This window comes from Gymnogyps californianus, chromosome 10, assembly GCF_018139145.2.
Source record: "Gymnogyps californianus isolate 813 chromosome 10, ASM1813914v2, whole genome shotgun sequence".
Classification (NCBI taxonomy): domain Eukaryota; kingdom Metazoa; phylum Chordata; class Aves; order Accipitriformes; family Cathartidae; genus Gymnogyps; species Gymnogyps californianus.
In genome coordinates this window covers 14,661,089-14,684,208 of record NC_059480.1, presented here as the reverse complement: position 1 = coordinate 14,684,208, position 23,120 = coordinate 14,661,089, and the positions used below count along the sequence as shown (strand labels likewise).

At 42.7% G+C, this 23,120-nt stretch overlaps 1 protein-coding gene across 1 annotated transcript; it reads left to right on the top strand.

Moving 5' to 3' along the window:
* The first annotated feature begins 1,666 nt into the window (after positions 1 to 1,666).
* On the top strand, positions 1,667 to 22,775 carry MELTF (melanotransferrin). The gene is made up of 16 exons (XM_050902588.1): positions 1,667 to 1,712; positions 4,315 to 4,469; positions 8,224 to 8,323; positions 9,772 to 9,954; positions 10,285 to 10,441; positions 11,309 to 11,376; positions 12,123 to 12,310; positions 12,494 to 12,674; positions 13,627 to 13,778; positions 14,191 to 14,287; positions 15,664 to 15,858; positions 17,511 to 17,667; positions 20,387 to 20,454; positions 20,558 to 20,745; positions 21,411 to 21,609; positions 22,633 to 22,775. Exons 1-16 carry the CDS (start codon positions 1,667 to 1,669, stop codon positions 22,716 to 22,718), a joined length of 2,220 nt encoding a protein of 739 aa, XP_050758545.1. The 3' UTR covers positions 22,719 to 22,775.
* Positions 22,776 to 23,120: the final 345 nt, after the last annotated feature.

Sequence of the window (23,120 nt, the reverse complement as noted above, 5' to 3'; positions counted from 1 at the left end):
TAGATACTCAGAGAGTTATTAATAAAATAGGAAAATGAGCTAAACTATCATTAACTGTGCTTGTGTGATGGTTTAGAGGGGATTGCATTCAGAATAGGCCTCCTGTACAAAAAGGCTGCTCCTTTACCTTCTGAACCTTGCCCGTAGAGGATCAGAAGAACCACAGGAGAGGCCTGGTACCGAATTCATTTCTTACTAATCTTGCCCTTGCAGTCTTAAGCAACTGGTGCTAGGACTGTGCATCAGTCTTATCATCTATATTTGTATGTAAGCCTCGCTGCAAGCATCAGAGGGCTTGAGAGGTTAATCTGGCCAGTGGGAAGGGCACAGGAGGGATCCGAATGATGGATCCTTCTAGAAATTTGAAAGGACTCCAGTGGTGCCAGGTCATTCTTTAGCGCTTTAGACAACAAAGGGACGACTAACTCCAGATGGTCTAGGCAGCCAAGAATCAGAGTTCAGCCATAAGGTTTTGTTTAAGAAGAAGGTCTAGAGGGGTCATTATCTATTTTTTTGAAGTTCTAAACTTGAAATAGCAATTAAGTGACGTAAACTCAGCTGTTGTCTTACAGGTGCTAGTAGGTGTTAAAGCTAGCAGCCTGGCCAAATTGCAGTCAAGTAGCTAACTAACTCCTGAAAGCATCCGTGCAACATTACCGAATGTATAGACTGCCTGAAGGATGCGTACAGTTGTGTTGTTCGTGCATGCTCTCGGTAGAAGATGTTAAAGACATGTGCATGGGGATTCATGGCAGTACACAGCCATTCTTTTTCAGGTAGCTGGGTGCTGAGCTGAGAAATGGCAGTCAGCAGAGCAAAGCAGCATGAAGCGGCTTTTATCTAAACAAGGCGTTACAGGCAGCTGCAGTTCATTGACTAATGAGAAATGAAGAAAAGGGCAGCACAAATGAGTGGTGCTCTGTGAAAGCTACTCTAAAAGTCACAGCAGCTTTTAACAGAGCTATTGTCAGCAGATTTTTTTACTCTTTCTGGGAGAGAGAAGCCTTCCTGGGCCTTCTCTAAAACCTTAAAAAAATCAAACTACTTCAGCTATTTCATAGCACTTGCTATTAAGTTTCAGGAGATGTGCACTTAGCACGCACTCTACCACCTGTAGAGTGTACAGGCTTCACTATTGTAAAAGCTTGGGTTTCTTGTTATGGCTTTATGAAATTCATGACAATGCTGAGAATGTGGCAAAAAAAGTGACCATCAGCTGTGTCAGATAAAGTGCTTAGCTTGAATCTGCTTTTGCTTCCTGAGCCCCAACACACAGGGAATACATAGAACTCGTACTTAAAATGAGGATTTCTTTACACAGCCCTGCCTTACCCCTATGAGTCGGTGTGTAGCTGTTTATCTAAGTCTGTGGGTGGTGCTAAAGCAGTAACAACCTCATTTGTGCCTCAGATATTTTGCAATTTCCTAGTCTGAATTTTTTTCAAGTGTAGAGGTGGTGTGAAGAGAGGTAGGCTTTTTTTTCCCTGTAGTCATTATGAGGCGACGTGTGCCAAGGTAAGCAAGATAAACTGTTGAACAAAGTGCACCTGCAATTGAATGCTGCTGGTTTTCACCAAAGAGCAGGCTGGGGAGAGCACACTTGCAGAAGCCTTGATCTCTGGGGGGTCTGAAGGCTGGAAAAAGCGCAAATCCCAAAATTTTCACCATGAAGAGCTCCAGAAATGTCTTCTATCTTCTCTTCTTTCATGCTGGTAAGTGTCCTCCAAAAACTTTTGCTGTGGCATGGTGTCTTTGGGGTTGACTTCTGTGTAATGTGAGAAAGCAGAGGGAAACTAGAACCATTTCAGAACCAATCTCATATGGCCAGGAAAAGAAATAGGAAGAAAGAATAGAAAAAATAGAAAAGGAGTAGAAAAAGCTGTATTGAACACCATGTATGTGTCTTGACTCATTGCTGTCAAATGTTGTATTTCCTCAGCACTGAATCTACTTCTTTTGGTTCAATGGTGTCTGTTTCTCACAAGTGTTAACAGTTCTGTGACACTTATTGTCTAAAAATAGAAATAATTGCCTTATTCCACTTACCATGCTCTGTGTGACATGTTGGCTTTCTCCTGTCACTCCCAGATTCTGATGGCAAATGCTTTTAATTTCAGCAGAGGTGTGGATGCTGTTTCTGAAGCTCTCCACAGTTCTTTAAAAAGAAATGATCATAGTTTATTCTTTTTTTTCACATTGTTTCTGTTGAAAGCCCTTGCTAGTGTATTAATAGCTGTATTAATAACCATTTGATAAGATGTTACACAATGTAGTACTGTTACTTTCAGCAAAGGAGTTAATTGGATGTTTGCCAGTGATAAAATTATATGGGTGTTTAGAACCTTGAGCATGTTTCAGATGGAAGTTGCCAGCTCCTGCCATTTCATGCTTTATGTATGTCTACAGATACACAGAAGGGCCAAAACTGTGAATAAACTTGGGTTCAGAGACTGACCTCGTTTAAGACGTTCTTGGTTGGCAATAGGAAGAGGGGCTAACTACAGACCTTGTCTGTGCTCAAGCCCACTTCAAATGGGTTAACTTGTAAAGAAGGAAACAGGAAATTGCCCAGGATCTGGCTTTCCTGTAACAGCAAAGTTCAGCAGTTTGGAAAAGAACAAATTAATTACCTCTTTTAGATGAGTGAGGAAAAAAGCAACGGATTCATGCTGTTCACTATTTTGGCTGAAATATGGAGCCAAATGAGCTTTATTTCATGTTTCAGGTGTATATGGCTAATGATTTCTTCATACAATTCATGCATTCTCCTGTGTGTTTCTATCTAAAACCAGAATGCTGAGGCTGAAGAATGGCACTTAGCCATACGTACTGAGATGCTGAGACCCAAATTTAATTTCTATTTCCTCGTGTTTAGGAGAAGAAAAACCCAAACCCCTTTCTCAATGAAAACGTAGGTTCTTCCTCCTGCCCCAAGAAATTAATGGTGAAAATTTCACCCAAATAGATGGGGTAGATGTTAAGTTTCCGTGAGGTGCCTTTTTACCATGACCCTGTTGTGCCTTTCTCCTAACCATCTTGGTTCTCAGAATTCCTGCAAATCAGAGGTGGGCAGTTGTTTCTTCCTCTAATAGCACATGCTGCCATGAAAACTTCCTGTAAGCTTTCCAAGTCTGACTTAATGTTTGTTGACAGCGGTAGAGTTGGCTCTGAGTTGCAGTGGAACAGCAAGCCAAACCTTCTGTTTCAGTATCGGGTGCAAAACAAGCTTTATGGCATCAACAATCTTGTTTAGTCTGCAGCCACCAAGTCAGAAAATGTGCATGGCTACTATTGAGCACTAGCAGAGTAATTTTAACTTGCAAAGTTAGGTGTGGTATCTCAGCTGCATGACAAGGGTGGGAAGTAGAGGGCCAGTTAGAGTTTTTAGAAAACCACATGACAAAATAACTTAGAGCAGACTCCAACTTAAAAGTCAAAATTGTAGAAAAGCAATGGGATGTGGTGCCCCCTGCTTACAAAAATGATCTGTGCCTGTTTATCAGCATAAACTATACTTACATATGCATTTTATGTACAGCCGCATGCATCGTTCGTGCATGATGACATATCCTTACAAAAGCAACAAAGTGTTTGTAGCTTTAGCGCTTAGAAGGGTAGTGTTTGGGCCTGCTGAAAGACGCCTTTCTTCACTGATTAATGGAATCTCCATTAATAAGACTCCAAACTTGCGTCTTTTCATTCATGGAACTGCCCTCCCCTTTTCATGACTGTGGAAATGGCCTCTTATGAAAGAGAGTTTTGAAGAGACAAGTTTACTTTTCTAGTTTTCATAATAAGCCTAGTGGCAAGGCTCTTGAGCACCTAAGATTGCTTGTTTTATTCAGACCAAAAAGGGCTGGGGCAGGACTCCAGGTACTACCTAGCAATGCTTGAGACAGAGTTGTCTTTGGACAGTCTCTTTGGTTTTGTAGCGTATCATTTTAAATAATCGTTTTAAATACTTTTGACTCGAGAAAAGATGATGTATTTATCAAGGTTTTAAGAATAGTCTGGACGCCCTGCCCTATTCCATGGTACCCTTATTTCTTACGTGAAAAACAAATGCCATCGGGTTTCAGTATCTGAGTCTGAGCCTATCTGTTTCCAGTCCAAAAAACTTCAGTATTCATGTTAATCTGAATGAAAGTGGGAACCATCTCTAAAGACTCACTGCTGAAAGAACCCTGATTTCTTTCTGTTTTGGGAAGAGGAACGGAATGAAAGGCTGGCTCTTTGGGGACCTTTAAATGGTAAGCTCTGTTACAAAGGCACTGATGTGTTTTATAATATTTTCTCGTGGTGTTGTGTTTGCAGCTCTCAGCCTGGAACGTATCCGGTGGTGCACTGTCTCTCAGCAAGAACTTTCCAAGTGTAATGACATGAGTAAGGCCTTCGGTGGGGCTGGCATCCTTCCCCCTCTGGAGTGTACAGAGGGGGGGTCAGCTGCTAACTGTACCCAGATGATCAAGGTGAGTTGTGAGTGACAGCAGTGTCATTGATTTAATTTCCCCTTGTGCCTAATAATAATCCAGTGGCGATGAACACAGCTCTGCGGTGGGTGTCTGGTGATCCAGGCAGCTGAGCACATGCTTCCTGCCATTCACGTCTCTGAAAAATCAAAGCATGTCTCTTTTTAAAAAAGACATAAAGGTATACATATGAACCTGAATGTCAGAATGGCCCTGTGTTGTCTGTTTGGCTGTTCACATATGGCCCGTCATTAGGAACACAGCAAAGGTCTTAAATATTTCCTCCCAAATGCTATTCTTTGATTTGGGAATTGTGTCAGATTTATTTAGCAGATATTTAAGAAGGGATGGAGCTATAACGTGCAGACAGTTGTTAAAGCTGTGCTGCTGAGCCTATAAGTAGATTGTATTTCGATAAACTCTGGATCAAACTCCCATTTCAGGGTCCCATCGTGGAAATTGCTTTATATACAGATGAGATGAGTGTAAAGCCAAATCAAATCTCCCAATACCGAGTACAAGAGAGAAACAAAGCAGCAAGTAGGGTGAGCAAAGGGCACGCAAACCCAGCTGTATTAATTCAGCTGCCCAGAGCGTGCTCAGTTTCCAAAAGGAGCACGGCTCTGGGGAAGGTTTTAAAGACTGTAAACATGTGGCTTTGCAAAATGATGTATGGAAAATAATTCCCTCCTTGGGAGGGGGTGGGAGGCAACAAGTGGATATTGGAGGAAATGTGGAGGCAGGTAATCGTGGTCATCTTCACCGGCAGAGTGTGGGGGAAGGGGAGGATGGATGGCTGTGTTAATAAATAATATTCTTTGTGTATCCTGTGTAGACATGCCCCAAAATCAGGGTTTTGTGGAGGAGATGCAGCCTGTCAAGGGCAAGAGGTTCAGAGCCAGGAAATGAGGCCCGGCAGAGTATTTTGAAGGGAGATGAGGCAGGTGGTTGTGTGGCCAGAAAAAAGGCACAAATTTCAGAAATTGGTATCTTATAATTTTTTGTCAACAGAAGCAGAAGGGTTGTCTGACTACTAAAAATACTGCATTGCCTCTTGATAAATACTGTTCTTGAGCGAGGGAATCGAGACTGTATTGAAGAATGTTAGGACCAGATATTGATACATACGTGGATCTTGCCTCGGGGTTAGACAGGAAATACTTTCTAATGTCAAATCTTCCTAAAACCGCTTGGCTGATTGCTGCATTCCACAGAGGGACCTGTTAGACCCTGCAAAGCAGGTTATTAAACGGGCTGATGAGTGTCTGCTTCTGAAATACAGTGCACACAGAATTGCATTTGTAAGCTATTGCAAGCAGCAGGCACCTGTCTAAAACCTTGGATGCCTATAAAACTTGATTAGCTGAACTCGGAAACCTGCAGGCAGATAGCATGAGTAAGTAGCTTTCTGATAAAATGAATCTTCACTGTAAGGTTTCAGTCGAGGCTTTGTCCTTGAGACCTCCTTTTTTCTTGTGCTAATAATCTACTAAACGTTTCAGCTGGCCTACTCTGTGTAGGAATGTGTGGAACCCCTGAGTCCGCATCCGCACTGAACTCTGCTCTTTGAGGCCAAAAAGGGAGTGGGGCGCAGTGGCTGAAGAGGCAGAGATATGCTGGTTTATAACACTACCTAACTTGGACTTAGTCCTGTGAATGTGTTAGCACATGGATAAAGTAAAAAACCTTTTTCTTTGAAGGTGTTTAAAAATTGAGAAATGTCTAAATATTAAACTAGGGAACCTGACAATATTTAATGTGACCAGAGCTATTCTTCAGCAGGTCTTTAAACACTTCTGTAGGTAATTGTCAAACATTGTGACACACAGAAATGAAGTTCCTCTGAAAATAATTAACAGGGTATTACCATCACACATATACTTACCAAAAAATCATATGTGGAATAATCCCGTGCTTTTGCTAAATGTATTGGCAAATGCTTGCTACAAAAAAAATAAAATACCCACACCGTTGCTGATATGCCACCTCAGCAGTGATTATATGCATTTAAAGGAGGGGTCTGTAGCCTGTAAACTACTTCACGTTAAATACAACAACAGGCATTTTTTCTGTCTTGTTCTGTTATTTATACACTGTTATTTATACACCAGCTATTGACAGGAGGCTCTTCTGCTAAACAGAGCTTAAAGGCTCAGCTTTCCAATCAGAATAGTGCTCTCTCACATGGAAATACGTCCACGTAATACAGTCCTTGTCTTCTGTGGCCAGCCCTTCCCATTTTATCTGCTCTGTTTCCTGTCCACCACCAATTCTAGAGGCTTGTTTTGTTCTCCCTGAGGGTAGGGTCCTTCTAACTTCCACCTCTTCTTCCTCTCACTGTCAGGTATCCCTTGTAAACAACAGGCCATATTTGATTCCTAACTGTCGTCTTGTGCTCTGACTCTCACTGGTGGAATGTCGGATCTGGTTATTCCAGAAGGACTGTGTCTGTTCTTTAAGATGCAAATATCTCCCAACCCCAGCTCCTCTCCAGGTTCCCTTGGAGCTTTGTTCAGCTCTCATTCCTGAGAAGCAACTCTCAGGACATCTGTTGTTTCAGCTAATGAATGAATATCATCTTTTTTTCTCCCGTGAGCCAAATAACTAAAATATTTCAAATTACATGGCAACTTCAAATCTGATTTAGGTGTCAACATCAATGTATTACCTATGCTCTCACATGATCCCTTAAAAAATTTTCAGGCTTTTTATGTGGCTCAGCCTGTGGGAAATTGCTGTGGTATACTAGGCAGCATAGTCCTAGCCCTACCCTAACCGATGCTCAGCAAACTACGAAGGGACGGGTAAACTAAATTACCCCCTCCAGTGCTGAACCAGAGGTTAAGCAAACTGATAAGAAACTTGGAATCAGCTTAGAAATGCAAAATGTCAAGCTGCTGGTTATTTTCTCAGCAGTATCTTGTCTCTGTGCAAGATGCCCTCTTCTGGCTTCCAGTAGGTTCAGTACACAGAGCCGCGTTCAGCTGCTCAGAGGTGTGTGTAGCAGTTCTCTAGTCCTTGCTGCTGTGGGGAGTCCTATCCCGTGCTATCCAGAGCGATCCTGCATCTGTAGCAAGATTCCAGCCAGCTTGGTGTTATAGTCACCTGAAAAGATACGGTATTGTTGGACACCTTCCCAGCAGTGGATGCCCCAGATTTTTATTCCCCCACTTTGGACAGTCTTTTTAGATGCTTTCCTCTGAAATGCACTGCCATCTGCTCCCCCTCTCCCAAAATGTGTGGCTGTTTGTCTGCTGAGGTACAAGCCAGCATGCTTACAGGTTGCTTTTGAATACACTTTGGCATTCAGATTTTGCAGCCCCAGAAGACATTACTTCAGACTATCTGTGTATGACCTCAAAAATATATTTACTTTATTTAAATCTTCAAGCTTTGGGGCACTACCTACAGAGATGAATGAAACTCCAAATTGATGGGCCTTAAGATTCATCACAGAGCTGCAGGATCCGTTTCTAAGATTCCTTTGGACTATGAAGACTAGTGAGGCCATCACGGTCCGGGACTGGTTTCTGCATTATTTCTGAAGGAAGGCAGTTTTGAAGTTCTAAAATCCCTCTTGGTAGTTGTCCTTCAGAAATTTGAGTGCCCTTAAAAGAATGTTTTGGAGAAAACAAAACTCACAAATGCAGATTAAGGGGCCTCTTCTCCTAAATTCGCAGGTACTCTGCCTCTGGCTGTTGAGAAATACTGATAATTAAGCTTGAACATGTATCCTGCCCTTGTGTCTGCACAGGATGATTTGGCAGATGCAGTGACACTGGATGGCCGTTTGATTTACCAGGCTGGAAAGGAGCATGGTCTGAAACCTGTGGTTGGAGAAGTATATGATCAAGGTATATTCTGACTAAATAACTTTTAGATTACTTAATACGAGCTTTTTCGTACACATTTTTACTGTTTCCATTTTATTTTGGGCTCCTCCTCTTGAAGATTCTAAACAGTAGGTAATGGTCAGGTTCCCTCTTGGATGTTCTTGGCCGTAACAGAATGTGTGGGAGAAACAGGAGACGCAGGGCTCTGGCAGAGTCTGTCCTGAAACAGGTCAAAATAGCTGTGCCTGTAGTAGGTTTGTTGGATTGTTTTTTGTTTTGGGGTTTTTTTTAACTGTCTCACTGCTTATTGTCTTCTCTGCTCCATACTTTGCCGATAAGTTAATGAATTGCAAAGCGTAAATTGTTATTAGGTTTATCTCTTAATGCCATAAATTAGAATAATTAGATTTTGTTTTTAATAGTGTATGTGATTACCTGCTGGAAGAAAGGAAGTGATAGATTCTGCTTCTTATCTGGGTGTCCTTAAGCTTTGAGTTCCTTTCACGGCAGAGACAATAATTCAGTGGTGACTTGTCATCCTGACTAAGGGCTCAGTGTCAACATGTTTGTGTAGTTGGGAGCTGGAAGATGTCTCCTATAACTTTCAGAGATCCAAGGGAAGGAACAGCTCTGGAAGCAGTCTGCAGGCAGTGGTGTCCCACCACTCTATTGTGAGATGGAGCTGGATTTGGTTTGCAGCTGGGTCTTAGTGGGATCTGGCCGAGGCATCCTCAGAAGCCTGTTGGGCTCAGTCTGCAGGGACTTGGATCACCTGCAGCGGCCCCCCCCACCCCCCCCACTGTTAGCCACATCGTGACACTGGTGAGGGAACTGTACTTCAGTCTCTCAAAACCAAATGGGCCTCATGATCCAGAGGCCGGCTATCTCCATTAGTCAGGTTATGAGCTCAAATCGGAGAAAGGTTAATGAAATTTCATGATTTCTGATCTAAATAAAGTCAGATTGAATGACCTTATGGTCACTTTAGACCCTGAACTCTTGACTCTTTGTTTTACAGTTTGATATAACTCAGAATGAAATCAGCTGTGATGCTCCAGTGACATCAACTTGCTATGCTGTGTCAAAATTGAGATCAAATTAGTAGACAACTGGGGAACAATTTTTTTTTACTATTAATTATATTGATTTCAATTCAATCCAAATATATTTAGAATCACAGAAAATTTCTTCTTGGAAGGAACCTCCGGATGTCTTTCATCCCCCCCTCCCTTTCAAAGCAGAGTGACCTTCAAAGTTAGAGCAGATTACCTGTGGCCTTTAACTAAGACATTTCACACTGAAAAGATCATGGAGGACATTCACTCACAGTCAGCAGGTCCCCACCAAGGATGTGAACAATGTGACTTGCCTGTGGGTAGGGAAGCCACAAGAGGCCACAAATCAGTGTATCTCGCTTTAATGCTGCTGCGAGGCTACTTTGCTTGTTTCTCTTTCTTCCTACGCTGCAGAGATTGGAACTTCCTATTACGCCGTGGCTGTGGTGAGGAAGAGCTCCAACATCACCATCAACAGCTTGAAGGGTGTCAGTTCATGTCACACAGGCATCAACAGAACTGCAGGCTGGGATGTGCCAGTGGGTTATCTAACTGACAGTGGGCGCCTGGCAGCAATGGGATGTGACCTTCCAAAAGGTAAGAGTTACAGGGCAAAGATCTGTTCTTCAGCAGTGCCTTTCCGTATGGTCTTGGGACCCTTTGCATGGACAGAAATGTGTAGTTCTAGCTGCCGTTTTGTTCCTTGGCTGTGATGCTCCTTGTAAGATGGAATAGACCTAACGTAGGTCTGATGAAGACTGCAGGGTTTGGTTTTTTTTTTTTAAACTTGGAAACCATCTTTTAAGAATAAAATGACTTATCTCTTCTAAATGTTTTTAGAGTTGTACTGTGTAAATGTGTTAAAATGAGATTGTAGGATCTTGTTTATTCATTGCTAAAAATTTCTCATTCTAATTTCACATTTAGCTGTAAGTGACTATTTCAATGGAAGCTGTGTTCCTGGAGCAAATGGCGTAAACTATCCCAAGTCCCTCTGTCAGCTCTGCAAAGGGGATTCGGCTGGGCAGAACAAATGCGAACGAAATTCTCGAGAGCAATACTATGACTACAGTGGGGCTTTCAGGTAAAAATCATGGCTCTGTCAATTTTTTTATCGCTATGCTCTATCCATAGCCATCATGTCCGGGCCTCACTGACAGGAAATGGAAGCCAGAGAACTTCCAGTTGATCTTGTTAGAAAATCTGCTATTGCGTTAGGACAACCATGCTTTAAACCTAGAGACTGAACAAAAGTAATTCTAAACTCACTATTGCAGGTATTAATACCTGAGTATTAAAACCAAATGGATATTTAGCACTTACGCTGGGCAGGGAAATCCCGTTGCTGTTTGCTTTGTCCAGCAGCTGTTGACACAAGTCTAAGCATTTGTTTCAACAGGCTGTATCTTTCCCAGTAAAACCTGATGACCCTTGGAGTCTGAGAGCTGAACTGCCACCCTACTCAGCTATTTCAGTCATCCCACCTCAGTTGCACTGAATTATCGCGTTGCTCTGCCCTCCATTTTTGCACACCAATCTTTCCCTTATTTTCCTTCTTCCTGTCTGCGTGCTGTGTTGCAGCTCCCAGTCCCTGAGTAATAGCGTTGACCGAGCAAGGGCAGAATTTGCTCGTGCTCCCCTCTGCGTATTCCCCAAAGGATTGTGTGACTGCCTTAGACAGAGAACTCTCCTGGACAAAGAAGGTCATGGTGTTTGTCCCAGGCAGCACTGAACATGTTGTCCATGTTCACCAAATGACAGTGATAGTTTGCTTCATGCTCTAACAGCCACTGGTCTCTGCCTTGAGCAAAACTCTCAGCACAAGGAAATAGGTCAGTGTCTGTGGCTGATGGAATGTTGCAAACAGCCCTCTGGCTGTCAGCCAGCAGTGTCCAGTGCATGGAAGCTGTGCTTTGTAATGCCTCTTTGTGGTTGGATTTATATTTATTAGGTGTTTGGCTGAAGGTGCTGGAGAAGTCGCTTTTGTGAAGCATAGCACAGTGCCTGAAAATACAGATGGTGAGTAATCCAGAAGCTTGTTGAATAGTGGCTGCAAGGTCTGAAGTACAGTGTCTGTAATGACAGTATAATGTCAAATGTTTGATTTATTTTGAATTGAGGAATCGGCAAACAATGCTCTAATAGCGAAAACAGATATACGCGTAGATGTATGCACCAGGAGATAGAGGAGTCATATGATCCTTTTTTTTTTTAAATGCTTGATAGTTTCAGTAAAGGTTAGAGGTGGAATCTTAAGCTTCTTCTGGAAAGAAAGCTTAAACAGCACTAAACTCTTAGTTTTATACAGACCTCGGCTGTTATGTTGCTCCTGCCTACCCAGGGATTTCAGCAGAGACTCACAGAAAGTTAACAAGATGTGGCCTGCCCTGTCTGGCGCTTTGTGAAATCTACCTTGAGCATAACATTAATATCATGGACCTGTCTGACCAGCATTTACAGCGAAAAAAACCAAAAAATGTTGCATGTGATCCTAGACTTAGGGATGCTCTTGATACTGCTGCAGACCCCAGTACAGTTCAATGCAGTCTCACAAGTGTTAAGCTGTTTATTGTCTTATCAGAGATACAAGACTGAAGGACCACGTAGATGCATGGGATATACTGTGCGGTCAGGAATAGTTCAGAGATGCTGAGGAGATGTGTGTTCTGCTCCACGTGTGCATGTGACGCTTAGAGCAGATGTGGAGCCAGAAGCATCAGCCCCACCTGATGTCTGTTCCATAAGCATGTTCTGTCTGATTTCAGGGAGAAGTCTTTCTCCATGGGCCCAGCGGCTTCGCTCCCGGGACTTCCAGCTTCTGTGCCGCAATGGCAACACAGCTGATGTGACAGAGTGGAGAACCTGCCACCTGGCCCGAATCCCAGCTCGCGCCGTGGTTGTGCGGCCTGACACAGATGGGACAGTTGTCTTCCAGCTCCTGAACCAAGGACAGGTAGGACACCATTTTTTCATCAGTGCGTTGCATTTTAGAGGGGTTCTCCCACCCGTCCAGCTGAATTGAAGACAGGATATCTGGGCACCTTCAGCATTGTGGGGTTTAAAGGGGTATGGGATGTCACACAGCCCAGGTAGAGGGATGTGTGACGGTGCTTTTTTTCCTTCTTTAACATTACAGCAAAGATTTAATGGGGTAGGCACCAAGTTTCAGATGTTTGACTCTGCAGCCTACCGTGCCCAGAATCTTCTGTTCAGAGACTCCACCACAGAGCTCATTGCAATCACAGCTCAGAATTACCAGGCGTGGCTGGGTGATGAGTATCTTCATGCCATGCAAGCCCTGAGCTGCGACCCCAACAGTAAGTCGTCTTTAGATTCCTATTCATAACTGTGAACAAAAATAGCCGATAACAAAGACCATCTTTATTCTACTTTATTTTCTTCTGACTCTTGGAGGGTTATGGCAAGATGCCAGTCTAATCTTTCAGCATGGAGAAAGGTCACTTTTTGACCTAGAAACAGTATCACATTGCAGAATACTTCCTGTGCAAATTGGCCCACTTTGTGTTATAAGATGCAGGCGTTTTCTACGCTTTCTGCTGTATGTGAGACATTAATCTGGTAAGCTGCTACTGCTACCTGGTACTCCATTTCTTATCTGCTAACAAGGGAAAATAGTAATGTGTTGCTGTGTAAATCCTCAGGTAGTCTATAAAGAATGGATGAATGGGTTCCTAGCAGAGAATTTCTTCCAGAAGCTGAAGAAGCCCTCAGCTACTCTTTATGGAAGTGTTAACAATATTTTATCCTATCGGAATAATGCAAAAATGACTTGATGTGCATTCTGGCAAAGTCAGAAACACAGGTTGTAAGAATCCCTGCCTTAAGAAGCTTAATAATCATGGCAACTGAGCCTCCCAGACGTGCTCTGTGCTGTGGCAAAGCCCCCCACCTCCCGGACTTGCCTCTTCTGGGCGTTGCTCAGTGACGGTCAGGTATGAGGAAGCCTGTGTTCAGGGTGGTTTTTTGCTGCACTCAACGAATACATTATGGCTGCACTTAATGGTCAGCAATCGTAGGAGTTCTTGTTCCTCTGCTATGGATGGGTCTCCAGTGTGGACATACCACTAATCTGGAGAGCTCTGTGGTTCCTAATCAGGTGTAAGTCTGAGCTAGAGAGATGGAGAGGAACACAGAAGTAAACATTTTTAATAACATGTATGGTACATGTGTGACGGTGGGCAGAGTGTATCCCTCCTTGTCTATTACAAAGAAACTGAACGGTAGTGTTTGCTTTCCAATTTTGTGCAGCATTGCCAGAAAGCCTGAACTGGTGTGTTGTATCCACTGAGGAGATTTGGAAATGTGGTGAAATGGCCATTGCCTTTAAGAAAAAGAATTTGAAACCAGCAATTCAGTGTATTTCAGCCAAGACAAAGGAACAGTGCATGGAGCTGATCCAGGTAGGCTGCTACAAGCCTGGTGCAATGAACCAAATTAACACAAGCTGCTCTCTGCTGGGTAGGTAGGATCAGAGAGATGCGCACTTCGGTGACCAGTAGGAACACTGGATTTCAAGGAGGTGATTTGTAGCTCACATGGTATGGATGGGCCTGAACTCTGATGATATTCAGTTGTGATGAGGACATTGTTGCCCATCTAGCCCAAGCCTGTATGTGTGAAATCTCCTGTCCCCATTTCACTGATGATGCTTTATGCAGGTTTTGGGGGTTTTCTTTAGCAGTGTATTGCTCTTTTGCTGTCAGACTTGCCCTTTGAGATGCAACAGGTATGATGCTAGAGATGTTGTCATTGTAGCAGGGAAGGTATCTGCTGTTTTTTCACAGAAATCCCAATTTTTATTTTATTTTTCAGAAAAAGGAGAGTGATGCTGTAGTTCTGGGTGGAGCTGATATTTACACAGCTGGGAAGACATATGGCCTTGTACCAGCTGCTGGAGAAAGTTACTCTGGTAAGAAGGTCAGGAAACATAAACATAGGCCTTATTTTTCCAGGTTGTTTGAAAACAGCTCTAAAAGCACGGCCTCTGTTCCCTAGCCCTGTGGGGAAAGCTGTTTTCAAAGGAAATGAGAATTATTATCCTCATGTCACGGACAGAGGAGGAAATAAGTATGGGATGGGTTCCTACAGTGAGTTTGTGGCAACTCTTATCCGTCCTGCTGCAGGACTAGGTTGAGTCTTTGGCAGTTTTGAGTCTTGTCTTTTCAATTCCGCAAAAAATATTTACAATGGAAAAAAATAGTATTCACAAAATCAAAATATTTTTAATGTAAGCAAAAATACAGAAGTTACATAGTAGATTCTAGTTAGAAACAAATTCCTCCTGTCAATGTGGCTGCTTCAGAGTCACTGATGAAAAGAGGACTTGTGGACATTGTGTCACTAAGGCAGAATTTCAATATGCTGTAAAACTCATGGAAATTTTAATACAGGTTTGAGTTTTCCCATAAAAATAACTTCTTAAAGCAGTTTTGCTAAGTCACTAATGACCCAAAGGTTGTTTTTCAGAGGGATGTATTTATAAGAGCTGATGTTAACAAGAACATTTTCATGTTCATCTCTAGATTATTCAGTTCAAGTGCATAGCAGTACCAGTATACAGGCTGTAAGTGAATGCAACATTGTGAAGTAGTAGAAGTGAAGAATAATTACATGTACATTCATAATTCCTGACTTGCTGTCCTGGTTTCAGCTGGAATAAAGTTCATTTTCTTCCTAGTAGCTGGTACAGTGCTGTGTTTTGGATTCAGGAGGAGAACAATGTTGATAACACACTGATGTTTTAGTTGTTGCTAAGCAGCGTTTACACTAAGTCAAGGACTTTTCAGCTTCTCACGCCACCCCACCGGTGAGTAGGCTGGGGGTGCACAAGAAGCTGGAAGGCGACACAACCAGGACAGCTGACCCCAACCGGCCAAAGGGATATTCCATACCATAAGATGACATGCTCAGTATATAAGCTAGGGGGAGAGGCTGGGCATCGGTTGGCGGGTGGTGAGCAATTGCATTGTGCATCACTTGTTTTGTATATTCTAATTCTATTATTATTATTATTCCCTTCCTTTTCTGTCCTATTAAACTGTCTTTATCTCAGCCCATGAATTTTCCTTGTTTTTTCCCCCCCGTTCTCTCCCCCATCCCACTGCGGGGGGAGTGAGCGAGCAGCTGTGTGGTGTTTAGCTGCCTGCCGGCTTAAACCACAACAGTAGCTGATTGTTGGTGCAATTGAAGTTGGCCCCAGCTAAGTGTAATGGATCTGTAGATGATCATTAAGCAGTGGGAATGCTTAAGGGAAGCTGTAATGCATTTTGGTTTTTTTTCTGCAAGCTGATGACAACAGCAACGCATACTATGCTGTGGCATTAGTGAAACGAAATCTGTCCAATGCATTCACCATCAGTGACCTGAAAGGGAAGAAGTCCTGCCACACAGGACTGGGGAGAACTGCTGGATGGAATATCCCCATTGGTCTGCTAATTAAGAGGGGCGTTATTAAGACCAGAGACTGTAATATTCCTGAAGGTAAGACAGCAGTACTACATATCAAAAAAACCAGTAACAGTCTAACTATAAACTTTCATTAGGGAAGTAATTTTGATATTTCATAGCTCTATATTAAGCTTATCTGTTTGTGAAGGAGTGTTGTGTTTTTAATGTAACAATTTGAAATTTTAAGAGTAGACTTAAAAGTCTACTTTTAAGAGTAGTGTCATTGCCACCAGAGTAGACTAATGGAGGAGTCATACTGAGAATGTTACATCTAACAAAAAGTATTCCTTTCCGTCTTTCCTTTGTCACAAAATCATTGGCTAATTTAGGTTGGAAGGGACCTTTGGAGGTCATCTAGTCCAACCAGCTGCTCAAAGCAGGTCCAGTTAGATCAGATTGCCCAGGGCCGTGTCCAGGCAGGTTTTGAGTAACTCCTAGGATGGAGATTACACACAACCTTGCTGGACTCCTGTCCTAGTGTTCGACCATCCTTTTTTTTTTTTCTTGTATCTAATCAGAATTTTCCTTCTTGTAGCTTCGGTCTGTTGCTTCTCATCCTTTTGCTCTGCATCTCTGAGAAGGATCTGGCTCTGTCTTCTTGAAAAAAACCCACTATGTAAATGAAGACAGCAATACAGCAACTGTTAGTTGTCTTATCTCTAGGCTGACCTAACCCAGCTCTCAGCCTGGTATGTCATGTTCTCCAGCCCTCTGAGCATCCTACTGTCCTTCCACTGTATTTGCTCTAGAATGTCAATGTCTTTCTAACACTGGGAGCTCAAAACTTGGCACAGATGTCAGAGGAGAATAATCACTTCCCCTGACTGCTCCCCTAACACAACCCAGTATGCCGTTAGCCTCCATTGGCACAAAAGCACACTGCTGACTCTTGGTCAGCTTGTCCACCAGGATCCCCAGGTCCTTTTTTTACAGAGCTGCTTTTCAGCCTGCCAGTCCCCAGCCTTTCATGGTCTTATTCCATCCTAAATGCAAGATTCTGCATTTGCCTTTGAACTTTGAGGTTCCTGTCAGCCTGTTTCTCCAGCCTGTCCAGATCCATCTCAATGGCAGCCCTGGCCTCCAGTGTATCAAACTGCAAAAGTTTATTCCAGTTTTCAGAAATGCATTTGAAGAGTCCATTGCTTTTTGTATTTAATCAAATTTAAGCTTATCATATGGTCTTGAAAATCCTGCTTTCACACCTGCCTGTCTCAGCTCTTGCTTGAGGATATTGACCCAAGTCAAGTATCAATAATGGAACAGTCACAGAACTCACATTTTCTATACAGATGTATCCCCTCTGGGTGGTACTTCCAGCTCTGGGATATCACTGCAGTAAATGTATCCCCGTCCTGAATTTTACTGCATTTATTTTCAAACTGTATTTAGTGGTGGAGCAATGTAGCACAACAAGCAAAGGACAATAGGACTCCAGATTTGAATTTTTCTTGCCTGTTTCCTATCTCCCGGGAAGCTCTTTGGTTTCATTATGTAATCAGCTAAATGGTGCTTTGAAAATATTTTAAAAGTTGTAGTTTGTGAATTCCAGTAAGGCAGCTGTAACTGATGTTTCTAGTGTTCTACAGAAACCTGCGCTGTTTGTAACTTCATGACAGTGTAACTACCTTTCTTGTGAAGAGCTCACGCTTTTCACTCAATATATTGGTTTGTCTTTCTTTCCCCAGCTGTGAGTGAGTTTTTCTCTGCCAGCTGTGTGCCTTCAGCTAAGCAGGACAATTACCCATCAAAACTCTGTCAGCTATGTATTGGAGATGATAGTGGAAACAATAAATGCAGTGCAAGTAGCCAAGAACGTTATTACAGCTACAGTGGAGCCTTCAGGTAACTAATACATATGGTTGTTATTTAGTCTGTCAGCTCGTCAGAATGCAAGGACGAACTGTTTTCCATCCCAGTCAGCAAAAAGCGGTTATTGTTGCTACAGTTCGATGGCATGTGCTGTAAATGCAGTGGGACATGTGTCCCCAGATGTCTTCAGCAATACAGGTATGTCGTAAGGCATTACATTAGATCGTGTCAAAGCCTTCTGCCAGCTTCCTGGCCCGCAGCCAACCAGATGACCATCAGCCAAATCCATGTCTCTGTTTACAGAGCAGTAGGCACCCGCCTAGTGAGGCCCACGTGGATTGTCATCGGTCTCCAGTCTTGTTTAATCTAGTGTGACAAACAGTCTGCCACTCTGAATGGCTGGGTCATCCATAAAGAGCTTTAGCAGGAAAGCAGGCAAATAGTAGCCAGACTCTGGCTCCTGTAAGTCCATGCTGAGTGTGGCAGGCTAGTGAGGGGGAGCCAGGAGTGGGTCTTCACTATCCTTACTCATTGGTGGCTGTATGTGAAGGTAGATTTCTGAACAGCACAAACAACTATGGCCAATGTTCAAATCACAAATCCTCTTCAAAACAAGATGTGTTAAAGGTACAGGGGGGAAATAGCATAAAATGGAATAAATACTTCGTGTAACAGCGAACATCTACATATGGGGCCATACCCAAAGACTGTGAAACTCTTTGACACAGAAGCAGCACTTCCTTTTCCTGACCTTCACCTCTGAAGGTAATGGTGCATGTAACAGCTGGCAGCAAGCGGTCTTTTTCCTTCAAGAGAGGAGACTTCAACAGCAGCTGCCTGGTAAATATTGAAGTGCTAGACTTAGATAGCTACTATTTACAAATCTATTTAGTTGTGTCCAGCTGCTCTGCTGTGGTACATGCCTTGCAGGCAAACTCCAGATCCTCTGCTGTACTTCACAGATTAACAGAGCTAGCTACCAGTCACCCAAGGAATAAGCAACAAATGCTGTTACAGGCTGTACGAGCCTTGCTCATGTTCTGAGGTTGTGCATTTGATAATAGTGCCCATACAGCCCTAACTTTATCTGGAGATCACTTTTTTTAATAGAGAAGATGTTTAATTTGAGTGATGTGGAAAGTTTTAGGTATTTAAAAGGTTAGGATTTGGGTGAAAAATGGAGGGTCACAATCTTCTACAAGGTAGGGATGGGTCTGGCTGTGATGCTTAGGTGATCCTCTCTGAAAGAAGAATGAGTTACGGAAGGTGACTGACATGAGCTTAGAATTCAGCCTCAGATTTCCAGATTTCTTCAACTCTGGATATCTTCAGACTAACTTGACTAGAGGTGTCAGGCCATTCAGTTTGTGTATAATTCACTGCTTGGAGCAAATTAAACTGCGCAGAGTACTGAAAAATCTGTTGGGAAAAGCCTTTTCTGATGGGGAATGCAGTGAACAGCACCTACTGGGTCCTCCGTTTTCTGCATGACAGTGTCAGCCACATGGTGATAAGACCTTTGATTATAACTGCTCATGTTAAACCAGGTACATGTGAAATATATGTCTTTTTGGTAACTGTTAGCAATAATAATTTTCCCTCACATTTTGTACTATATAAACCATGCTTGGTTACAGCTTTACGTCTTTTTGATTGGTGGGTTTAATGATCTTGTTTTAGGAAATGCTCCTTGAAAACACTTGTAGAATAAACTACAAGGTACCAGCACTAAACTCTGTTACCCACAGATCCTCTGCCAGCACACACTACCCAAAATACCTGGGAAGTTAGATCTCTTTGCTAGCTCACCCAGCTCACTGATTTGAGATTGATTTTATTTATGTATTACTTGCTGTCTGAAGCAAATGCCATGCATTTCTTCTATCTGCTGACTTAGTATTTCAGGCCTAGCAAAAATCTCCTAACAGTCTGTGATGCCTGCTCTGTCGTGTGCTAGACAACGCCACAATACAACATGGGGAACAGCAAATGCTGGTAAAGGTGTGGTGTTCTGTGCCTTCGCCCTGAAACTCTCTGTAATGGGATACCACGCTCGTACGAGAGGAGGAGATTTTAGGGTGCCCTTGGCATGTTGGGCTGCTGCTGCTTCAGAAAATTAGAGGAACCAACTTAGTTCTGGAACAGCACCCTTAGAAACTGCAGTTAGATTAACTAGATATCTCCAGTGTACAGGGCTGTAAAAGCAGTGTCTGTGTGAGGACCAAGGTCACTCTAACTTGGAAAGAAAAGAGGAAAAAAAAAGTATACATGTGAGTATGCACACATGCACATGCGCAGAATCTGATAAACTCTTGGGTTATGCACTCAAATTATTTTATTCAAAAAAGCCTTAATGACATACATGTTGTACATGATCTAAAAAGGAGTGAAAGCGATTTAGCAGATGGGAAATACTGCATTGAGTGTCACATAATATATCTTCTATTTCTTTCTCATCTAATAATGGCCTTTTCTGTTGTTTCTCTCACTGTTTTTAATCAAAATTTTCTACTGTATTCCTCTCTGAAAATTCTTAATTCAGAATATTTTTTTAATACTTTGCAAAGATGTTGGTTTTCTCTCCTTTCAAGATGCTTCATTTCTGGTTTTGCCTATTAACTTAGGGTCCAATGCATTTGTTTGCAGGAATGTATGTAAGAAAAATTGAATTCTAAACCTATCAGTTATTAGAAAAATATGTGGTTCACATAAAGATGCTTTGAATTGAATTTTTCTCTCTCATTTCATAAAGGTGCCTGGCACAGGACTCTGGGGATGTGGCCTTTGTGAAGCACTCGACAGTGTTTGAGAACACAGATGGTACTTAGTTTTACATCTCTCTTTATTATAATTCAGTTATTTTTCTTGAACCTTTTTGCTCTGAAGCATTGAATGAGTGACAATGACCAGTTTCTTTTTTCAGGTAAAAACACTGATAGTTGGGCCCAACACTTGAAGTCCAGTGATTTCCAGTTACTGTGTCCAAATGGTGCCCGTGCTGAAGTCACCCAGTTTGCTGAGTGTCACCTGGCTCGGGTGCCAGCTCAGGCCGTTATGGTTCACCCAGATACCAGCGTGTTTGCTCTGTATGGACTACTGGACAAAGCCCAGGTATTAATAATCCATTTATTCTATGAGGGAGTTACATATGGTCTAACACAGACCAAGGGTAAAGACAACAGGACCATACTGCCATATTATGACCCCTGCATCATGGGACTGGCAGCATGTGCACTGTGCAGAGCCCTGTTGTTGGAGCGGGACAGAGAAGGTAAAATGCAACCCGTGTAATTCTCCTAGTAAAACCACCCTGGTGCACAAGGGATTTCAACTTTTTGCCCAGCCACCAGTTTCAGTAGTAATTTTCCTGCAGCTTAAGGTGTTTTCCCAAACTGCATGACTTTGAAGTCTACAAGAAATAAAGTACATGCTAACACTTTTCCATCCTGGAATTGCTAGGCTTCAGTCATTTCTGTAACTCCTGTGCAGCCAAACCCTATATTACACAACAATATTTAGACAGAAGAATTTTTTTAAAATACAGCTCTTTCCAGATAGTAACTAAAAAAACAAAATCACAAATGCTGTTCTTATAATTTTCAATGGCAGAATTCTGTATCTGATCTACTGGAGCGTCTAAAGGCAAACGCATAAGAGATTGTGCAATTGTGTATGAACTTTTCATCTATGAAACAGTTCCTATTGTCTTTCATGTTGTACAAGAGGAATGTGACACTTCATCTTGCAAAATACTGAAAATTTTGCATTGTTTTCAGGTCTACTTTGGAAATAGCAGCAATGGAAATGGATTCAAAATGTTTGATTCTTCAGCTTTTCAAGGAAAAAACTTGATCTTTAAGGATTCTGCTGTTGAGATCGTGCCAGTAGAAGAGAGGAGGACGTATGCAGAATGGCTGGGGAGTGAATATATTGAGTCCCTTGAAGGGATGCAAACACCACAGTGCTCTGGGGCAGGTAATAAGAGAAGACAATACCTACTCATGACTACTGTCGTTCCCCTTCTTATTTTAGGTCAGATACAAGGCTTGGACTAGCATGGTCCAATGGCAACTTCCAGGCCAGCTCTGCCCTACCACCTTTTGTTCAGATAAGCTGCTGTGTGGATAACAGGTTGTGCTAACATGTGAGTGCCTCTTCCTGCCTCTTTGCAGGGCAAGTGCTAACAGCACCTGCTCGTCAGGGGAGCGGGGTGGGGCTGGAAGCTGCCCCTGTCCATGTGGATGGGGTGGAATTTGGGGCAGAAGCCAGCAATACAGTGTCAGCATGGTTTACAAGATCAGTCCAAAACTGGAGCATCTTTGCCATCGTTGCTGATGTTGAGCCACCCTGGGCTGGAGGATTCCCAGGTGCTGTTAGATGGATACTGGGTTTCTGACCTGTAGAAGAATTTCTACATCTTGGAAGGCAGCATCAAAAATCTTGTCTAGTGAATCCTCTCTGGCCTCCTGGCTGGTCCTACATCCCTGCTTATCGCATCCTACCCTTGCTGGGGGCAATAGTTTCTCCTGAGCTCTGCTGCCAGAAGAGATAAGTGCACAGAGGATGGACAGACTGTGGACAGAGAGACGACCTGCAGTCCAGAATACAGCTTCTGCCACGGGCAAGGTCCTCCACCTTCCAGTAGAAGAAAGTAGGGGGAATCTCTAAAGTCACTGGATGAAAAAGACGGCCAGAGAGACTTGGAGGGGAGTACCTGTTGGCAGAGAAAAGAATGAAGTCAAATGTGTGCATCCACTGCGCTTGTTGACTTTCCACAACCAGTACTTTCACTGCATGAGAGATCATCTGCCCTGTGGTCTTTAATTTGATGCAATTTCCATCAAGAAACTTGTGGCTGTCCTCCTTCCACATGGGGTTATCTTGAGTGCCTGTGCATGAAACTTGTATGTGCTGTTAATCAGAAGTGAACTACTTTCTTTCACTAACTGTGTCTGTATCTACTGGCTTGTAGCATTTGGTTTTTATTTTTATCCATAGCTGCCACAACAACAAATGTTGCTGTGCTGCTCGCAGGCACCGTCCTCCGGACTACAGCTATCACTCACCTCGTGATCCTGAGATGAAAAGACATTTGGCATAATAAACTGGTAAAATCAGACAATAATAATTAAATAAGTGAAAATAACAAATAAACATGAGAACTAATTCCAATTTATCCAGACTTCAGCCTGATAGCTAAACTCCTCCCTTTCTCACTTTTCTGGGAAATTAACATTTGCTCCTCGCTTTCATGTGCTCCGAGGTTACCTGGGCTTCAGAGGGAAAGAGGCAAGATACGGCCTCCTGCTATTTCATTTTAGATTTTAGAGCTGTGACTGCAGTAGCAAGCGGTGACACAGTGCCGCAGCCCCCAAAAACACAGTTAGTGGCGTGGCTATTACTGTTTTCCTTATCTCTTGTTTTTTTGGTCAGTTATGAAATAATGAAAATTTAAGGTGCATTTAATTTCGCTCTCGAACGCTGCC

Excerpts from the sequence above, each read along its gene's own strand:
- MELTF (XM_050902588.1), top strand. The coding sequence starts at position 1,667 with ATGAAGAGCTCCAGAAATGTCTTCTATCTTCTCTTCTTTCATGCTG. Across the intron at positions 10,442-11,308 it reads GACTACAGTGGGGCTTTCAG|GTGTTTGGCTGAAGGTGCTG; the intron begins GTAAAAATCATG and ends TATATTTATTAG. Across the intron at positions 15,859-17,510 it reads AGACTGTAATATTCCTGAAG|CTGTGAGTGAGTTTTTCTCT; the intron begins GTAAGACAGCAG and ends TTCTTTCCCCAG.